The following is a 19,578-nucleotide window of genomic DNA, read 5'->3' on the forward strand; positions in this document are numbered from 1 at the left end:
TTTTCCCCATTTTGCCCCTTGGCCCCGTTCGGATTGCCTCCGTTTTAACGCCTTTGGAGATCTCTCAAAGCGGTTTTCTCGCCCGACTTTGATCACCTCACTTTTTCAGATGCTCTAAAGACAGGGGTTCTTCAGTTCGGATTGTAAGGAAAAAATCTTAACTGTTAAGATATAAAGTACAAATAAAATCGAAAAAGCCTCGCATTTTTTTAAGAGTATTTGCAACTATATTTTAAAAGTCTTTGGATCTTTTGAAGATATCTTAGTACTTAACAATGTTTAATTCTTAGCATATACCATTTTATAAACTCTGTAATAATATGTTTTGAATTTCAATTAAAATTGTAATGTTAAGTTAAGGTAGATGTCTATCAAATATAAAATAAAAGGAACAATCCTGGTCCTATTAATTCCAATCTATAACCTCTAAGAACGAAAATGACGCAGACTATTGAAAACCCTCATCTCAAGCACTTGGCCCCGCCAAATCAACACCATTTTAAGGGTATAAAAGGCTTCTGCACTTCACTGACTCCCTGTTTTCTGTATTATATTTGGATTTTTTCCATCCTCTTGGCCGCTCCCTCTCAGGACGCGTTAAAAAGAAGAATAGACACATGTGAGCAAATGCCGGGGAAATAAGTAAAAACGAGCATTGTACGTTATATTTTTATTTCGCCCCTTTCTCGTGCCGCGTAAATTTTACAAATACGTTTGGGGGCAAAAAGGAGAATCCTGTGTGCGCGTCCTGCCAGGAATTCCTCTCTATTTGCCGGAGCCGGCGCTTTTTTGGGCCGGGGGATCTGTCTCAGGCTCTCCAACCAAGTGCAAACCAAGCGAGACTGAGTTTTTTATGTTGGCTTAATAAAAATACATTTCGCACGTGGAACGGAAGAGGAACTTCACCCACTCAACTGGCTTGCCACTCCGCTTTGCCGCATAACCCTTTCTCCCCCGGCTTTTCTATTTGCTAAAATGGACTGCGAGAAATTTAAGTATTATGGTAATTGCTTTTTATATTAAATAAAAACCAAAAATAAATAGTAAATAAAATACTAAAAGAAATAATAAAGCTCTTAAAGTTTTAGAAAAAATAAAATAAAATGTTTAGAACATAACAATATGAAATGTTTTGTTCTAAAGTTAAATTTATATTTAATATGACCTTTAATACATCGGATTTCATGACGATTTTTTTCATGGTAATAAAACTTTAATACTTCATTCTTTATTTTAAATTTTCTTCTGTTATATTTAATATTTATTAGGAGTACTGTAAGTTATTATTTTCAGTGCATGAGCAACGCTTTAGTTTAGAGCATTTCAGCTGGATGCTGCTGGCCCCAAAAGCAAACCGCATTCAGGCAGCGCACGCTCCTCTCCATCACACCCATCACATATCCCGTAAAGGGGGGCACCCCCGGTTAGATAGCGTGGGGCACACTTACCAGAAAATCCTTCCGGACACGTACAATTGTAGTAGGCCACACCGTCCACACATGTCCCGCCGTTCTGACAAGGACTCGACCAGCATTCGTCCCAATTCGTTTGGCACTGGATCCCTGTGTAGCCATCAATGCAGTAACACGAGTACGAGCTGTTGTTTTAGTTGTTTCAGTTGTTGCCATCGAGTTGCGGTGGGTGTGCGGAACGGTGTGTCAATGATGCATCAAACGTTGGTAAAAAACAGCAGGATATCAGGATGGCAAAAAGAAAGTAGAGAAAACCCATAGTTAGAGAGAAAGCGAGCTTTGGATAAAAATAGTTTCGACAAATGGCACGATATGGCAAGTACAAAAAGGGTAGGTAGGAGGACTATAATGACAGTTGGCAGTTATTGAAGGGAAAACCACCTCTGGGATGAATATCCCGCCCATATTATTTCTGTTGCCAATTATTATTCGTATTATTTCCATTACTTATTTTAGGAAATTATATTCATTACTGAAAATATAAAAATTTGTTTGTAGCAATAAAATCTTGAAATATAAATTTATGCATGTTTCGATAATAAAATACTATCTTATTAAAAAGGTATTTTTATAACCCCATTATACATAGAAATATGTTGGCACTTGTTTTTTATGTATATTATATTTATTATGTTACATATTTTATTAAAATAATTGTGTAGCTATTAAAAACACTTAATATTAAATATTGCTCGCGAAGCATATGTATTTATATATACATATTTCATTTTTTTTAATATACCCATTCTTTTATATTCGTAAATTTCCTGAATAAATTACCCTGGCTTATGCACACTCAGATCTCCTGCATTCCGGCATAATACACTGCATACCCTACAGCCAGCCGGCTAGCCATTTGAGTGCCATAAACTTTCGCTCAGCGTAACACAAGACTTGAAAAGTTGTGGAAATAAATATTTGGTAGACATTGGGGATTGAGTTTTTCCATTTCCATTTCTATTTCGGCAAACCGAATTGAAATTGAAACGGAAACGGAAATGCAGGGGCCGAAAAAAGTGTCAGGGGAACTGCGGCCGAGTGTTGCCCGAGGAGCAGTGCAACATGGCAAAAGCTGCTGCCAGGTAACCGGCTTAATTAAAGAAGTTTCTCTACCCGTGTACAGAGTAAGTGACGTTGGCTTACTGTTGTCCCTTATAATGGATTACATTAGGATGCAGGAGGCAGCCGAGGGCTCCCGGGGCACATGTCTGTTATGGGCTAAGCACGGGGATAAGCACCTACATACACTCGTCGGCTGTGTAGTAGTCGGTCCTTGTTTCCATTTTTGCCCGAGCGAAGCCCCCGAGATTCTATTCCGCCTGATTATGGCCTTCGGTTGGACATTTTCACCCGGGAGACCGTTTGATTTGTAGCCTTCAGCCGGGAGCAAGTGGGAAATGACTACCTAATGCCATTGGAATGCTTCTTTGCGGGCAGAATAGCTGAGTGCAAGTTTGTTAAGGAATTGGAGGGTTGGAAAGGGCTGCCGTTTTCTTGTTACCCTGTAAGTCTGTCATTTGTTTGTAAAAGGTAGAGTCTACTTTACATCATTTCTTTTGTATACCGAATAGAAGAAAAACGCCTCTTAAGAAGGTAAAAACATAGTGACGAATGCACCTCCAAGAAACCAAAGTTCTGATATCAACTTTAGTGGCGAAATTGAATATGCGATCTAGTAAATAAAAAAATAGTTCTTAGATTTTTATAATGAGTGGCGAATTACAAAAATTTAGTAAGTTTATTGTATTATCAGATCGTTTCATTAATTTTGTCACAAAAGTTTGTTTAAGGTGCGATCGTAACAAAATTTTTACTTGTTAGGAGGTGCTTTTAGTTGATAAATTAAACTTTATTTTTAGTAAAACTTATATTTCTGTAATAAGTTTTAGTTAACAAAAATTGAGAAAGCTCTGAACAATCAATACTTCCATGGGAGCGACCTTCGAGGGTATAGAAACTTAAGCTAGTCGAAGGTTATCATTTTTTTATTCAAGAACTTGTTTTTTGACTTTGGAAGATTTTTGCGGAATTCGAATTCCATTATCAATTTGATTGTAGCTAAAAATAACACCAACTATCACCAAAAAACAATATTAGACGACTGCTGGCGACCCCTGCGTTATCAGTTGGCTATATAATTCCGTTTTTCTGGTGCGGAAGCATCAGTTATTCGACTAAAATGGAGGAAGTAGTCCGAATCTTCTTTCTGCTGCTTCTCCTTGGCATTGCAGACGAGGCAAGAGCTAGCAGGTCCGCCAATAGGCGAATCCTAAACTACGTAAGACAGCATGTGAACCACAGTGCCGATCCCTGCGAGGACTTTCACAACTACGCCACGGGGCACTTTGAGGATCTACACGCGGACGATGGAGAATCGTCTCTGCAAGACATTCTCAGCCGCCAGTACAATGGTAAGATGCAGACCTTGTTCGAGCTGCTCGAGGACCGAGTCTTCGTCGACGAGCACTCTGTGGAGGAGAAGGTGTGGCGCTACTACCGCACCTGTCGCACAGCCCCGGAAGACAGCCGATTCGTGAGGCACTATCTGGAGCTGGTTTCCCCGGCCGAGAATCTAACCTGGCCCCAACTAGCACCTCCTGGCACTTTTTGGCCTGAGCAGCAGTTCCAGTGGCTGGAGAGCATTGCGCGCCTACAGCGCTACGGAGCTAATATCCTAATCCAGTTGAACGTAGAACCCAACTATAGTAAGGGTAACCAGTTTTCTATACTTATTGGGGCGCCCAACCTCGAAAACATAACTGAAATTGAGGAGCTATTGGAAGTCACCGGAGTGGAGTCCGACAGGGTTGCTCCCTTGACCAGAGCCATAAACCAACTTAACTCTGACCTTCAGGAACTGAGCCTTCATCCACGTTCTACTTACGAAATATCTCTGGAAGACTTTGGCAACAGGACTGATATACGGCTGGAGAGGTACCTGGAGATCCTCTTTGGACGCCCCTTTGAGTCCAGTTACAATGTGACGACGGGGGATTTAGTGTATTTCGCGGGCTTAAATGCAGTCCTCGGGAAGTACCATGAGGAAGTGGTGGTCGGCTACCTGATGGTTCGATTCTCCCAGTTTGTGCTCGGCCTGAAGGGACACAGTTTAGATGGCAATCCCAGTGATTGTGCCGCTGCCGTCGCCAGTCAAATGGATCTGGCCAGCGAACTGCTCTTCAAGAACCATTACCTGGGACATGGAAAGCTAGAGGGGTATACCAAAGAAGTTGAACGAATCTTTCAGGCGGTTTTCCAAAGCTTTATGCGCAGGCTGGAGGAGAATCGATTGAACTTGACAGCCGATGAGGTGTCTTATCTTCAGCAGAGGCTGCTCGCCATCTCGGTCAAAGTGGGCCGGCTGCCCAACAATGTGAATCATCGCCGCTTCGTCACCAGCTTCTACGACGACTTGGACTTGGACACCGATCCGGATTTCGCCAAGGCACAGCTCAACGTTCTGGAGCACCGAATGCGACGACATCTGGCGCAATTGGACGGGCCAGTGCCCAAGGGAAGTGGCTTCTTTATTCTCGAAGATAATCCCAACGACGTGTTTCCCGAAGCCAAACTTCAAGATACTTTTACTTTCATAATTGTGCCCTATGTTCTGCTGCAAGAGCCCTTCTTTGCGACCGAGAGTCATGACGTCTTCAAGACGAGCCTTCTGGGACTCTCTTTGGCCGAAAAAATAGTCATAGCCTTCTGGCCCAACAACCTTGTTTTCGACAGCCTATCCAACTATAATGATAAGATGCTGAATTTCACAGATAACGAAGTGTATGCCAACGGAACAGTCTGCCTGAATCAAACGGATTCGATGGATCCGGACTCTCGTTTGGCCCATGTGGTGTCTCTCGGACTGGCCTACGATGCCCATTTTGGTGGCGATTTCGAGTTCAGCCAGACCCAGCCAGCGTTCACCAAGGTGCCGCTGAAAAAGCTCTTCCTTATCACTCTGGCCCAGAGGTTTGTGGGCGACAAGGTGGCTCTCAACGAGGCGGTCAAAAATCTAGCTGCCTTTGGGGAAATTTTTAGCTGCCCAAATACCGCGCTGCTGAATCCGCCGGAAAAATGCCAAATCTGGTAGATATATAACATCAAACGTTGTACAAATTTTATATAAAGTGTTGTCAAGGGCGAACGGGCCTTTTTTATCATGTAAAGTTACTCAGCTCACCAATTTGATTTATTAAACAGTGCTCTTCCGGTAATTTATCAGTACTTATAAATAGAAAAAGAGTTTTTAAAAACTTATTTGTTTGTCAAAAGAAAGCATAAAAATATTAAAAAAACCTTCTCAAGATTCTTTCAAATTTAAGTGTCTCCTCCTTTAAGTATTATCAAATCTCAATTGCTTTAACTACTTAATGGCTTTGGCAATTTGCCAAGCAAATCATATCCCACTGCTCATCTTTTACAGTCCGCTTTTATTGCCGTTTTTAGGGGGAACTCATAAAACAGTTAAGAGCCCGCTTATCGGGCGAGTAAACCAGGATAAACCAATAAAATATCAATGTTCCCCGAAGCCAGTAAACTCCACCGCGATATTGGCCCCCCTGCGAACCGTTGGCCTGCCAAGTCTAAGATGGTCGAAAACTATTCAGTTAATCCGTTTAAATCTCATGGCAGCGTGTTAAATTTAATTGCAGCTATAAATTTCGCTTGCCAGCACATAAACTTTCCCATCCATCCGCCTTGGCCAGCCGGAGTTTTTCCTCTTCGGCCGGGGGAAATGCAGGCGGCAAGAGATTTCAAGCTTCTGCTTTTCGCATTCCGCATTTGACTTGCAGCTTTCGCATGGAGCTATCGTAAAAAAATATCTTAACCGCTTTTCCCGTCGCCGGCTGGGTGGTTCTGGATGGTTTTGGACGGTTTTTGGGCGGGATTAGCGGTTGCATATATCGCGAAGTGAGCGAGGAAAAATAAAATGGCAGTTACTTAGTTGTATAAACGGCGTCAAGGAGAAAAACTCTCCCGTCTTCTAGCTTGTTTGTGCAATCGGTCTGAGCACATATATATAGTATGTAGGTCTGGGCAAAAATCTCATGGTTGAATCTCTGACAGTTAAGCCTCAAAGTTTATCCCATTGAATGGCTGGAAGTGCAGCAATTTGGGGCTCTTCTCTGATTTGAATTTGAGATGAAATGAAGACTCGGTTGGTATTTGCAATGGATTTGCATAGTTTTGCCTTGAATAAAAATGTGCTTGAGATTTGGTTTTAAAATAAAAGTGAGCATTTTAAATCAAGTGCCCAGAGTCTTGACTAGATCTCAAATTAAATATTTGTTATTATTAAATTCCAATTTCAACCAGAAACTTTAATCTTCCTAAAACATGATTATGGTTAGAGAGAAGACCTAATTAAATTCCATCTGATTTGCCAGCTGCATTTCAATAAAACTCGAAATATTTTGCATATCTTGCCTATAAATTTGCCGCATTAAGAATGCACTTTGGTTTGGCCGTCCAAGTTAATAACTTTCCAGCTGCTTGCAATTGAAACCCACTCAACCCCTTTGGCCCGCCCCAGGCCCTTCCGGCTCCGCATTTTCCCCATTTGCAGTGGCCGCAACTTAACCCCATTTAAACGGGCATGCATTAAAAAAGTGTGAAGGATGTGCCGGTGGTTGGGGAACTTCTGCCCCCGAACCGGGAGCAGAAAATAAAACCAAGGGGGCTGCGGGGACAGCTGGGGCAAATTCATTTCCCTGCTAAGTGGAGGCATCAGCAGCGAGGCTTGCCTGTGTGTGCCATATGTGGCAGGGGATCGCAGGGCTCGGAAAATCCGGCGATGGCAACTGAAACTGAAGCTGGTCGCTCTGCTGATGCTCAAGTGGCGCAAGTTTATTGCCACTCGAAGTGTGTTGGACGGGTTTATTGGTCGCTGCCGGGCCGATAATAAGCAAAAAAAAGGGGGATGGGTGGGCAAAGTTTTTAACCATTTGCTAAGGACGCTGCAAGCACTGCCAGGGATCCAGCGAATCGGAAGGAAATTAAATGAAGAGCACCCATCGAAAATTATCTGAATTCGATATCCTATTTTTATCTGATCATTAAAATTGTGTGCTCGTTGAGGGATCTCTACTTTACCAAACCATTTAATATAATATTTATGTAAATTTAGAAAATGTAATTTTAATGATTTTAAAACCAAACCTCTATAGAGATATAGATATTTCGGAAAAGCTGTATCTATAAACTATAAATAGACAAATAATTTAGTCTAAAATATCAAAAGGTCCTTGAAAAGAATGCTTATACATCATTCTAAAAATATGAATAAACTTCGACTGTAAAATTTACTTATAATTTTAAATTAAAAATAAACCGTGTGTAAAAATGGTATATGTATATTTTTTGAAAACCCTCTTTAGCTTTCTACCATCCTAAAACCGAATTGGAGTACTTAGCAGCTGCCATCTCTAGCCATTTGTCGAAGCGCTCTGCAGTCTTGCACCTGAACTCACCTGTTCAGTCCGTCGATGCACACGCCGAACACACAGGGATTGCTGAGGCAGGCGAATCCCGCCTGGCTGCCGCCCACGAGGGCGCCCAGGACCAGGATGGGCAGCAGCAGGCCCTTGGCTAATATCCCTAATGTGGCAGGGCAGCCGAACCGAGCGGCTGTTGCTGCAGTTGCCGGGGCTCTGGTGGTGCTGATGGTGGCTCTTATCGTTGGTTTCTCTATGGTTGCTGTTGGCATCTCTAGCAGGTGGTTTCGTTGCATGTCTTGCGGGGCTGCGGCGAGTGCCAGCCCGGTGGTGGTGGCTCCATTGGCTGTCAGCGGTGTGGTGCTGGTTGTCCTGGACACTGGGCTTTCCACACAGTCCAAGTCCGTGTCCTGCGAAGGCAATGTGGCGCACCGGCGACCCATGTCGCGTCTAATTTGAGGCGCTTCCGCCATTGTCTGGGTATCAAGCTGATGCACGTTGATCATACGCCCCGTGGTCGCGTGGGGAATCTTAGTGTGATTGATGCTTCTGCTGCTCCGGCTGCTTCTAGAGAGTGTCCTTGTTGCTGGTCTTCTATCCGCTTAAGTGCTTTATTAGTTCTCATTGTCTGCCCCACTGATTGCTTGCTGGCCCAGCGGTCCTTGAATGCAATCTGCGTCGCCTTCGCATCGCATCAGCATCAGCATCCTTGCAATCCTCACAGTCCTCCGCAAGTGCCCGGCATTCTTGCTTATGATTTGTCTATCTATCTGATATTTTTCTCTATTTTCTCGCTGCTTATTTTCAGAGCTCTTCGCCGGGGTATTGTTGCTCTTCTGGTCGTTCACATTGTTGCTGCCATTTTCAATTTGCAATCTGTAAAAAGTGCAGAGCGCATAAAGAAACCATGAGTATTCTGGGTTAATATTTGCGGCAGCAATTGTTTGAGCAGGGTGAAAAGCTCTGGATCTGTCCCTCTAAAGTGGCAATTAAACAGTTTGTGTACACCACAACTGAGGGTATTTTATTTAGACCACATTTAATTCAAACCTGTGTAGCTTTAAGCTAGTGGGGATTAATTAAGCAGATTTTCACCTACGATTTAGTGGTGGAAAATTAGTAAAATAAATTGATTATAAATGAAGGCTAACTGCTGCAATGATTTTCACTCTAATCCGATTGGGAGAGCGCCAGTTGGAAAATAAATATATAGTATGTAAGTTGGTAAAACCCAAAGCGAATCCCCGAATGGCACATCACTTTGTGTGACAGTCGCAAAGCGTTTTACACATCTAATCCATAATGCCGCCATGTGGCTTTCCACTTCATATCGCTTCCTCTGATGGCCAGATGTACACTACATTTTCCCATTACCCATGTGTCAAAATAAACCCGAGAACTTGTTCGCATATCGCACATATGCTGCCTGGATTTGGGTTAGTTTTTGGTGCTTTTGGTACTTCGATGCTTGGCTGTTATAGCGCTGGGCAAGGAGGATGGAGACGGGAGGCTATAAATGTACCCGCAGTAGGGGAAACATAAACAACATAAACTTTACCATAATATAAAAGATATTTTTTAAAGTGAAAATATTGCTTTCTTGTTTTCCAGTCGCTTGTCTAGTGTGTTGACTAAAAATTTAGGGTTTTGGTTATTTTTCTTTGGTGGAAAATAAATATCTTCTGCTGCTCGCAACGTCAATTGCAGCCAGGCAACGGAAAGCTGACCAGGACACTGGCAAACAGGGAGATGGCTTTGGATTCCGCATCTCGACTAGGACTTGCAGCCAGGCGCCTCATAACTCGAGTGCATCATCAACATAAATCCGACTTAACTTGGTCAACGACCAGGCCACTCCATTCCCTCTCGTCGTTGCTCCAGGGATTGGAGAGTTTTCTGACCATATTGTTTGAGCGAAAGACGATATGGCCAACGTCAGTCATAATGTTGGGATTATATTCAGCTAATATGGGGCAGAGCAAAAGATTGGTAACTTCCTGCAGCTGGAAATTAAAGTCCTGAACAAATTGAAGGATGCTAGCGTCGACTGACTTGCATAAAATTATCTCATGTGGCTATGGTAGATGGGACAACATTTTCAATGTTCAAATTGCACTGAAATATTTTTAAATATTAAAAATGATTCAAAAGAAATGTAATTTTCAATCATTTTTAAAATGATTTTGTACCTATTCGAACTGATAAACCTTATACACAATCGTTAGGAAACTTAAGGAACCTATGTATTATGATGAAAAATCCCAAAAATTTGAACACCCATTTTCCCCGAGTGCATTTCCCGTTGTCAGGTTGACGCCATGCAATAGATCCCAATGATGCTGATGAGGCTCGTGTTGCCATTGTTGCAGCCATTTCCCCATCAGCAGCGCCCGCATTCTCAGGCGGCCAACAACAATGGGGTTGAGATACAGATAGAGCGGCAATATCTAGGTGGAAAACAACTAGGGGGTCCTCCATATCCTATGTACCAGAGGTACGGGGATATCATCACGTTGCTGATGACGGCAGGCGACGAGCGGCGGCGAATGAATTTAGCTTGTAAACACAGGCAGCATGAAATGCGCACGAATGGCTCGAACTGGCCGGGAGCCAAGTGGGCGGCGGGACGCAGGGGGCGTGGCTGAGGGTCCTGGAGAGGCAATCTCGAATTGCCGAAGAGGCAGCCTGAAGTTGTTCAAGTTACACAGAGACACTGCCGAGTGCATCCATCCACCTCTTTAGCCTCCTCAGCACAGCTTTTGCTCTTCACTCGACAAGAAACAAACAAAATGTTGGCCATTTTAAGCTGACAAATCGGTTGGGAATTATAAGGAAATGAAAGTGGAAAAATGCCTGACTAGCTATACACTTTATTTAAGAAATTTTAGATGTAAGTGCCCTAAATCAAAAACTTTAATAATACTTCCCGCAATTCTTCCTCCAATTTTCCCTAACGAAATATATATGTTTTCTAGCCGTCGTTAAGCAAATGTCATTAAATTGGTGGCACCTGCATACTTGAGCTCCATTCTGCGCTGCAAAAATGTTAACTATCGCAGGCTGGGCCATAAAACCGAAACGAAACGTTTTCATTCGGCAAATTCAAGTCGTTCACCTGAATGAAAACCTGGCCAGAACATCCAGAGCTGAGATCCACAGCCTAGATGTTTCTGCTTTTATTGTTGCCACTGCTGTTGCTGCCGTTTCTGTTGGCTTTTTATGGCATTTGCAGCAACTGCAACTTTGTGGAAATCCCAGGAGCGGTAGAGCCGGGGTTTTGGGGACCGGGGACTTTGCCATTAACGTGAGCCATTTGCCAACCGAGTGTGTGTGCTGACATAATGTTGCAGATTTGCAGGACGAGACGGAAGACGTTGTCGCCTGTCCTTCAAGAGTTTGATGACATTAATGAATGGGCCTTGTTGGGGAATGTGTAATCCGGTGGGGTAATTATAAGCAGGTTTTCTACGGCCTCGTTAGTCGGTGATGAGGAGCAGAGTGACAGGTGTGGCTTTTTTTTGGCTGGGTTAGAGAGCGCCCTCAGGAAGTTGGTAAGATAAATGGCACAGTGCGGATAGTGATGGATTGGGCCAGGAATTGCGGAAAGGACTTGGTGCGGAGATGTTTTAGATGCTTAAGAGGGTAACATTATTATTGAAACTGAGAGAGAAGTAATTGGTTTCATAACTAATTACTACGTTGTGTAATAATCAATAATCACGGGTTAATCAATCATGCTTTGAGATTTTCCTTAGTGGTTTATAGTGTATAAAAAATATATAAATATTATTGTTACTTTGTGTTTAGTATTTAGTTTGATTTTTGTATTTCTTCTATGACTGATTACCACAACTTGTTTGCCTTAACTCCCTGGAATACATTGTTCAAAACTTCTCAGAAGCATGCTGTGTTTATTTGCTATTCCCACTGCCAAAGAAATTTCCTCGCATAAATTAAATTAAATTGTGCACATTTTTTTCGGCTTCTGTTGTGCAATTTATGCAAAGCGCTTTCGAGTAAACAAGGGCTGGCGCAAAAAAGTTGAAATATGCTGAGACAACACAAGCGTTTCGCCACTCATCCCCTCACTCATATTCTTAATTAATTCTGACAAATATTGTGCAAATATTTGGAAAAACCCTGCAGCCGGCAAAGGGAAAGGAGGGCGTTTATAATAAGGCAGGCAATATGCCAGGCCATTGAGCCAGGATCTTCTCGGAAATTTCGACTGTGCTCGCCCGTGTGGCCTGTAATGTAGAGCGTGTGAAAATCGATGGCCAAAAATAAACACACAACAATGAGCGCACACCAGCGCAGGGCCACACACATGTTAAAATAATTAACTTGTCTTTGACAAGACATATGAGTAAACACATTCCACTCTCGCTCTCGCCGTTAATAAAACACGCCATGTTTGCAGTGCACAAATACAATTACCTTTAAGTACCCCTGCAGCCCAGCCAGACCCACCTTTTCCCATCCCAGCCCCTCATTCAGCTAACACGTGCTCGGCCAGCTACCAGTTCCGTTGGCCTAATACGATTACATGGCCTTTTCCATCCACCAGACCATCCGGCCATCCAGCCACCCACCCAAAAACCCCCGCCCCCAAAATCATAGAAAACCCAAAGCAGCTGGTCAATTCATGTGGCCACACGGAGAGGAACAGGTATTGGGAATATGAGATATTGTCAGTTTCAAGAACTGATTCCTCACGTGCCGGTTAGGTCCAATTTCTCAATGTAATGTTAACTTTTGTCATTGAGTTTTCGCACATATTTCGCTTCTCAATATCTATTCTATTTTATCAAGCTAAACCTTTTAACTAGAGGTTACGTTCTAGTTAAATAGGTATGGACTTCTTTTCAGGCCTGACAAGTAGAACAAGAAATAAATCTGTCACTATTAATTTAACATAACATTGAGAAATTAATAGTTAAATAATGGATAAGAACTTTTAAATTTTTTTTCAATATACATTTATTCTACGGGAAATTCTTTTTCAGAAAAAAACTATTACTTTAACACGACATTGAGAAATCGAATGTTAATCAATGGATACTACTTCAAGATTACATCAACCAACATATATATTTTTCCTCTTCATATTTGAAATAAAAGATTGAAGTATACTTTGGGTAAATCAATCATTGCCTTGCAAAACACCTAATATTTTTTTGCAGTGCACAAACGTGACGTTCTTTGCCAGGGGGTTGGGCTTAAAAAGGGCTGGAATGCGTGGTATGATGGTGAGAGGGAGTGGCCAGTCGGTCAGTTCTTCTTGTTAGTGTTGTTACTGGTCGTTATAATTAATTGACTTAAATCAATTTCTGACTTTGAAGTATTCGTGAGCATTTCTCCGTGACATTTGCTGCTTATGATATTGGGAAATGATTTTCATAACTCATACGCAGTGTGGGCCAAATGGGGTTTGAAATTGGTATGTAGAAGAAAAGTGGTAAGCTATGTCTGGATGGAGAATGGTCAATAAAAAGTAATATAGCTTGAAGTGGTTGGGTTCCAAAGCGTAAGCCGAAAAACTAGGCTTTGCCTGAACTTCCAATTGAAAACAACCATTCCGCATACTCAGTTTCTTTTTGGCCTAGAAGAAAACCTCTTTGCCCGATGCATCTTTTATTCTTTCTATTTTTTCTGGGGATAACATGCGACATCCGCCGCCTAGGAAGTTCAAAGCCCGCCAGATATATGACTACCATATCCTGGGCTGCATCTGCGTCAGCTGGAAGATTAAGTGTCAGCACGCGCTCCATTCTCGCACACAAAGGAGCAGAAGAGCAGCCATTCGCAGGATACGCGATACACGAAGATTGCGCATACGCCATGTGTTCGCTTCCTTGACTTGGATTTTCCTGGCCTTTATCGTCCTTTTTAGCTGACCTAGCTCTTGCCTCTCGACATTAACATTGTTGGGCTTCAGCCATTTCGCCCTGGTTGCTTTCCCTCTTTGTTTTCTAAATGTGTTTTAAAAATGTTTCGAATATTGTCGCTGATTTTCTTTGGCATTTCCCCTCCCCACTTTCTGTTGTTTGCCCTTTTGCCGCTCGTTTGGTCTGTGTAAACACATTTCCCCTGACCTCCGGGAATATTTATTAAAGCAATCTCAGCTGCCTGCAGATTTATTTAAGCGTATTTGTCTTGCGATTCGTCCACATCGCGTTGCATTTACTTTTTGTTTTTATATTTTGTTTCGAATTTTGTATAGTTTTGCTCGGTTTTCAGTGACCATATGTGCAAGCGATTCAATAAACGTAAATTGAATCTGAATTGGTTATTTATACGTTTATCTGCGAGCACTCTCTGGTTGAGGTAAAGTTGCTGGACACATTGGTTTGATAGCTGTAATTGTCCTTGTTCCGAACAAGTAAATCAATTGAGGCTAACCACATGTTGTAGCATTAGCTGGATTAATTTTCCAGAAACAATGTTTGCTGTTCGGGATAGATGATTAGGAAGTCCCAATTAAATAGACTTAATAGAGTTGTAATCTGTTGGTTAAGCTCGGCCAAATTTAATTCATAACCAAAGGCACAGGCAAATAAACCCATCAATGGTTTTGAGCTGAAAATTGCCCCATTTTTCCGGTTTATTTTCCCACATTTTCATTTTCACATTTCGTGCCTGGCTTTGCTTGCTATCAAAAATCAATATGAGCATGAAATATGCTCTCACAGTGTTCATAAGCCTAAAACGAGGGCCCTTCGCCTCGGCTAATCCTCTGCACTACTTTCGCTTGCCATTTCCCCGGGGAGGGGGAAAAGTGCTCCACTTTGAGGAAAACTCCTATTCGCAACCTCAACCGGTTTTGCCAGAAAATCACGACGCCGCAAATGCAATAAAAGCAGGCAACACACAAATGTAACATAAACAACACAAAGGAGCAGGAGCAGGAGCAGAGGCAGGCACTCGGGTGTTAGGGGGGGCTGGGATTTTCCAGGGGCGTGGCTGAACGGGGGGCCGTAGGCAGAAAGGCATCGGCATGGATACATCGATTATACAAGTGGCTGGAAACCAAGCCGAATTGTGGGCGGAGATAACTCCGATGGCTCCTTCTGTATGTTTGCTTTTGCGGAGAGGCAAAAATGTTGCATACTCCCAGGCGCCCAAAAACATTCTCCACATTTTTCGTAGTGGTAATAAAAGTTTTTATCGCTTTAAATGAAAATTTTCGCTTCCGCTATGCGAGTTTTCCATTTTCTTACCCGCATTTCTCCTCTTATTCCCACTGTATGTTTATTATTGCACTCGCCCCGGGTTTTTCGTATTTTTTTCTGTGTTGTTCAACACGCCCATTTAGTGGGCGTGGCTCATTGGTGTCTGTGTCTTTGCCTACAATTGTAATTAAAATTGTGCAACTTAAGTGAAGGCCATATATTTATGTGGGCTGCTGTAATTGCATGCGAGTCTTCGCAGTGGAGTATAAAGTGTTTGCATTTGCAAATGAGCAGAAAATTAAGTTAATTTAAATGCAACTCGCTCATCTAGGCAGCTGGCCTTGGAAATTTGGGAATTCTGGGCTAACTTTAATAAGAAAATGCTAATTCTGATGGATTTTGCTTAGGCTAGGCAGAGGATTTTGAATATGAAGTGGCTTGGGAAATTGTATAGCTTCAATTAAGCTAATAGATCTAGTGAACCAACTTAGAAGTGGATCTTAAAGTGTTCTGAGCTCAAATGTACACTTGTTTTGTTTGACGAGAAATCTCTTCTAATTAACACATATAATTTTAAATTGATTAACAAATTTCGAAAGTTTTTTATAATTGATTTAGAGAGTTTGTCGTGAAAATAAATCGCCATTTAAGGCAGACGAGCCAAGTATTAATTGCTTCAAACTTTCCTTTGACTCCCAATCAATAAGGTCTTGAAATAATTCCTCAATTAGCTCCTTGTCCCCTCAATATCACGTCGCAGCAATTAAATTAGTAGATGAAAATCGGGTTCCTTTTGTCTCCTGCGAAAGTCAAAGCGTTTAACTTTGTAGCAGCGAAGGGAGTATAAAAATGGAGCTCGTTCAAAGGAATTTTTCGCTGGCAAGTTAATTAACCATGGAAGGGTGGGGCTGGGTTGGAAAAGCGAGAGGGAAAGCGGGGAAAACCACCAAACTGCGATGCTGCTGGTTATGTTCTCGGTGGCACTTTTGGTGGCGAATGGCGGTGGCTGTCAGCTGCTGACCAAATGAAGAGCTGACCAAGTCGCAGGGCGCCTTTTGTGCGGCTTGTTAGGTTCTGCAGTGACAAGTTGGCTGTGGAAAATTGGGAAGGAAAATGGGGTGGAAATCGAGGCGGGGAAAATCGAACAATGTTCTGAACAATCGTTTGCGGTTTGGTTGGCATTTTCCCCACCCAACGTTCTCTTCTCCCCAGTTGCCGTCGCTTTTTGCTTTGATTCTGTGCATACTTTGGGGCGCCACAGCAATGCGTTTTAATCAATTGCCGACTTTGCGGCGGAAATGTGCGGTAATTCGTTGGCCAGGGATTTAATATTTATGACTGCAATTTACCTTCAGTAATATTAAATTCATGAGTTTTCACAAAATATATATTTTTAGGTGGTATAACTAATTTGAGGCAATTAAGTGTTGGTTTTAATTGTTAATTTTCTATATAGATTTTATTTAATGTAATATTTATCGTGGTGATGTTTTAAGAGACCTCATTAAATAAAATTCTTTCTTTGCTAGCATTTTTGCGAAATTTGTTAATGACCAATTATATACTATAAGTAAATACACATTAAATTTCCAAGGATAGAATAAGTATAAATAATATTTATTTAAAACTAGGGGTTTTCCAGTAACCTCTTAGGGTTGCTGATCTTTAAAAATGCTCCAAAACAGTTAAGTGCCAAGGAAATCCAAGTGATTTCCCCTGACCACCATTTTCTCCGCTAGGGTCTTTGTGCGAAATGCATCTTTGGGCTTAGCAAACATTCTCGCACCTCCGAAAGTGTAATCCCGGCCAGAGCTTTGTTTATGCATTCCCTCAACTGCGGAAAATCTTGTCATTTGGGTGCGGAGATTTCCTTGACTTATGGCCCGGACCAGCGTTGGCAGTCGGCCATTTGCAGGCACCGCCACATGGCTAAGATGTCAAGCCACCGCCCAGTGAAAGGCGCTGGCCAACCTCCCACTGAAAAGCAGGGCTTCTCAGCCATTGACTCACACACACACAATTACCAGGGGGAAAATGGGAAATGGAGACAGGGGCGTGGAAAGGGGCGAGCACAGAGAGGGGGCGCGTCAATGTCCCTCGTGTAACTTTTTTCATTTCGCTGAGTTCTTAATTAAATTATGAATTATGCACAGTTAGTTAAATAGAAGAACGTTCGTCCGCTGGGTTTTGTTCTCCCGCTTCTCCCCTCCTTAAGATTTAGCAGAGCTTACATTGAGGACGGATTTACCGGCAGGAATACGCCAGGCCAACCCCCACATAAATGTGTGTAAAACGTAAACAGAGCTTTTTACATTTTTGCTTTATGTTTGTTTTGCCTCGTAAATGGCATTACTAACCCAAATACTTTGTTATTGGCGTTGTCTGTGTGAGGGGCATAAATAAGTCGCTTATTTATTGCACGTACGTAGGGAAAATGCCACCATACACGACCTTAAATGGGCACAAAGTGAAAGTGTTTGCCTCGTATCGAGTTTCCCTTAAGTCGGCGGCTCCCCCGCATTTTTATTCACACTCTGGTTTTTGTTATTTCGGCTTGAAAGCATAAAATGTGCGTAATAAAATTCCATGAATCTGTCGTTATTTATGACCGCAACGTGTACAAATATTTATGGCATCAAAGTGTGAATAGGTATTGGAATTCAAGCTGGTTTTCAAGGATTTTCCTGACCTCATTCAAGAAACTGGACATTTTCTATTAGAAGATTAAGCAATTATGATTGGATGATGGCCTTTTGTCAAGCAATAAATAAACAGCTCTTTGAAAGTCAACCAAATATTTACTCGGAAGTTACCCAGCCACTGGAGTTTCCCCTGAGCAAACAGTTCGCAAACTAAATTCAACGCTTTGGGGTGTTTCAACCGCTGAAAACGAGAAGAAATTTGTAATTTAAATTTTGCGTGATTTAAACCGCCAGATGCGACGCTGAAAGGTGAACAACAAGGCAGCCAAAAGAAAATTCGCCAAGTGCTCAGCATTGGCATACTCTGGAGGTACTGAGAGAAATATAAGATAGTCGGCAATGCACGAAACGAAAAAATTATAACAAAGATTTTATTTTCGTTTTTTAAGGTGAGCCTCATGCGTTCTTAAACAGGTTTTTACAAAAGATACTGATGTATATGTATGTTTTTTTTTAATATTCCAGCAAAGTACGTGTTTTTTTCTATTTTAAGATACTTATTATAATATTCCTCTGTGCACAAAAGCGTGTGTCTTCTGGTGTTTTTCGGATGTGCCACCAACTTCAAAATAAGTGTGTTTTATGCTCTGCCGCAATAGCAACAACATCCAGTAGCAACAACCAGCTACAACAACCGGCAACAACAACGATTCGTTGTTCACTGCGGAAGCGGAAACTTCAAAGCGCAAACACTTGGCTTTATGAAGCTGTCGAGGGGCTGAAAAGGGGGAAATCCTCCCGAAGTAGCAGGAAAAGCGGGGGAAGTGGGGGCGGGGAACACGGCGGTGAGGTAACAACAGCATGCGGCACCAGAGAAGCCCACCTTCAGCCAGAGGCGCCTCCAAAAAGGGGCTCTATCTTTCGAAAACTTTCAACATTTTTTCTAAATTAAGAAGTATTCTAAAGATATTTCTTTATTAGTGTAATCTTTACAACGAGCTACTTTGACAGAAAATTATTTTGTTTTATTTTTCTGAAACCATATTTTAAGTATCTTAGATTGAATGCATCTCCTTCGAATAAAAACAATTTGTTTAACAAAACTAGTGTCCAGATATCACATTTCTAGTGTTTTTCTTTTTTAAACTTTTCCTCTAGAGAAAACAATAATTTATTGCATTATTTCCTGAGTTGTAATAATTCGTTCAAACGAAAAAACTTAAGACTTATCGAAGCTCCCTCCTAAATAATCTCCCGCACGCACCTGTTTTTCGCCCCACAAAACTGGCATCGCGTGTGTGAGTCTCGTGTCTCCTGAATTAATTCACGCATTGCGGGGAATTTTGAGTTCCTCTTTTGGGGCAGAGGAGGCCGAAGCCTCCTCCCAAGTTGTCAACTCGGCTTATTTCATTTGGACAGCCCTTCAGGATTTTCAACTTTGTCGTTATTGTCGCCGTTTTGTTATTAATTCACTGAACACTTGTTGTAGCTGCTGCTGTTGTTTCTTATTGTTTCTTATTGTTCCCAATGTAATTTATATCCTGCGTCACCAGCTGCGGACCAAGCAAAACAAAAGAGTCCCGGAAAAAAGACGTAAAGGGCCAAGAAAGGGGAAAAGCACAGGACAATAAAATTTTGAGCAATTTTTATAGTCAGTTGCTGCCGTTAAATTTACTTACTGGCAGGTCCTGGCAGCTCCTTTCTGCCTCACACTTAATTATTTACTTGCTTGTTGGGCACACTTTCAAAGGGGCATTTAAAATATAAAAGGGTTGCTCAGTTTTTAATAAATTATGAGTAAAATGGAAAAAAAGTACCAAAAGTAAACACCAAAAATGTTTTTGGACTGAACACTTAA

General features: G+C 42.0%; 2 protein-coding genes across 3 annotated transcripts in view; one reads left to right on the forward strand and one right to left on the reverse strand.

Annotated features, from left to right (window-relative positions):
- The window catches only part of LOC108029076 (protein eyes shut), a 62,050-nt gene that overhangs the window by 40,438 nt on the left and 2,034 nt on the right, over positions 1-19,578 (reverse strand). Inside the window, exons 2-3 of the mRNA XM_017101157.3 lie at positions 7,943-8,782; positions 1,449-1,597 (exon numbers count right to left, since the gene is read on the reverse strand). Of these exons, the coding sequence (XP_016956646.3) occupies positions 1,449-1,597; positions 7,943-8,412 (619 nt within the window). The 5' untranslated portion in view covers positions 8,413-8,782. The remainder of the gene's footprint in view (positions 1-1,448; positions 1,598-7,942; positions 8,783-19,578) is intronic.
- The window catches only part of LOC108028975 (MKRN2 opposite strand protein), a 63,903-nt gene that overhangs the window by 38,679 nt on the left and 5,646 nt on the right, over positions 1-19,578 (forward strand). The window lies entirely within an intron of this gene.

Source organism: Drosophila biarmipes, chromosome 2L, assembly GCF_025231255.1.
Source record: "Drosophila biarmipes strain raj3 chromosome 2L, RU_DBia_V1.1, whole genome shotgun sequence".
Lineage (NCBI taxonomy): Eukaryota > Metazoa > Arthropoda > Insecta > Diptera > Drosophilidae > Drosophila > Drosophila biarmipes.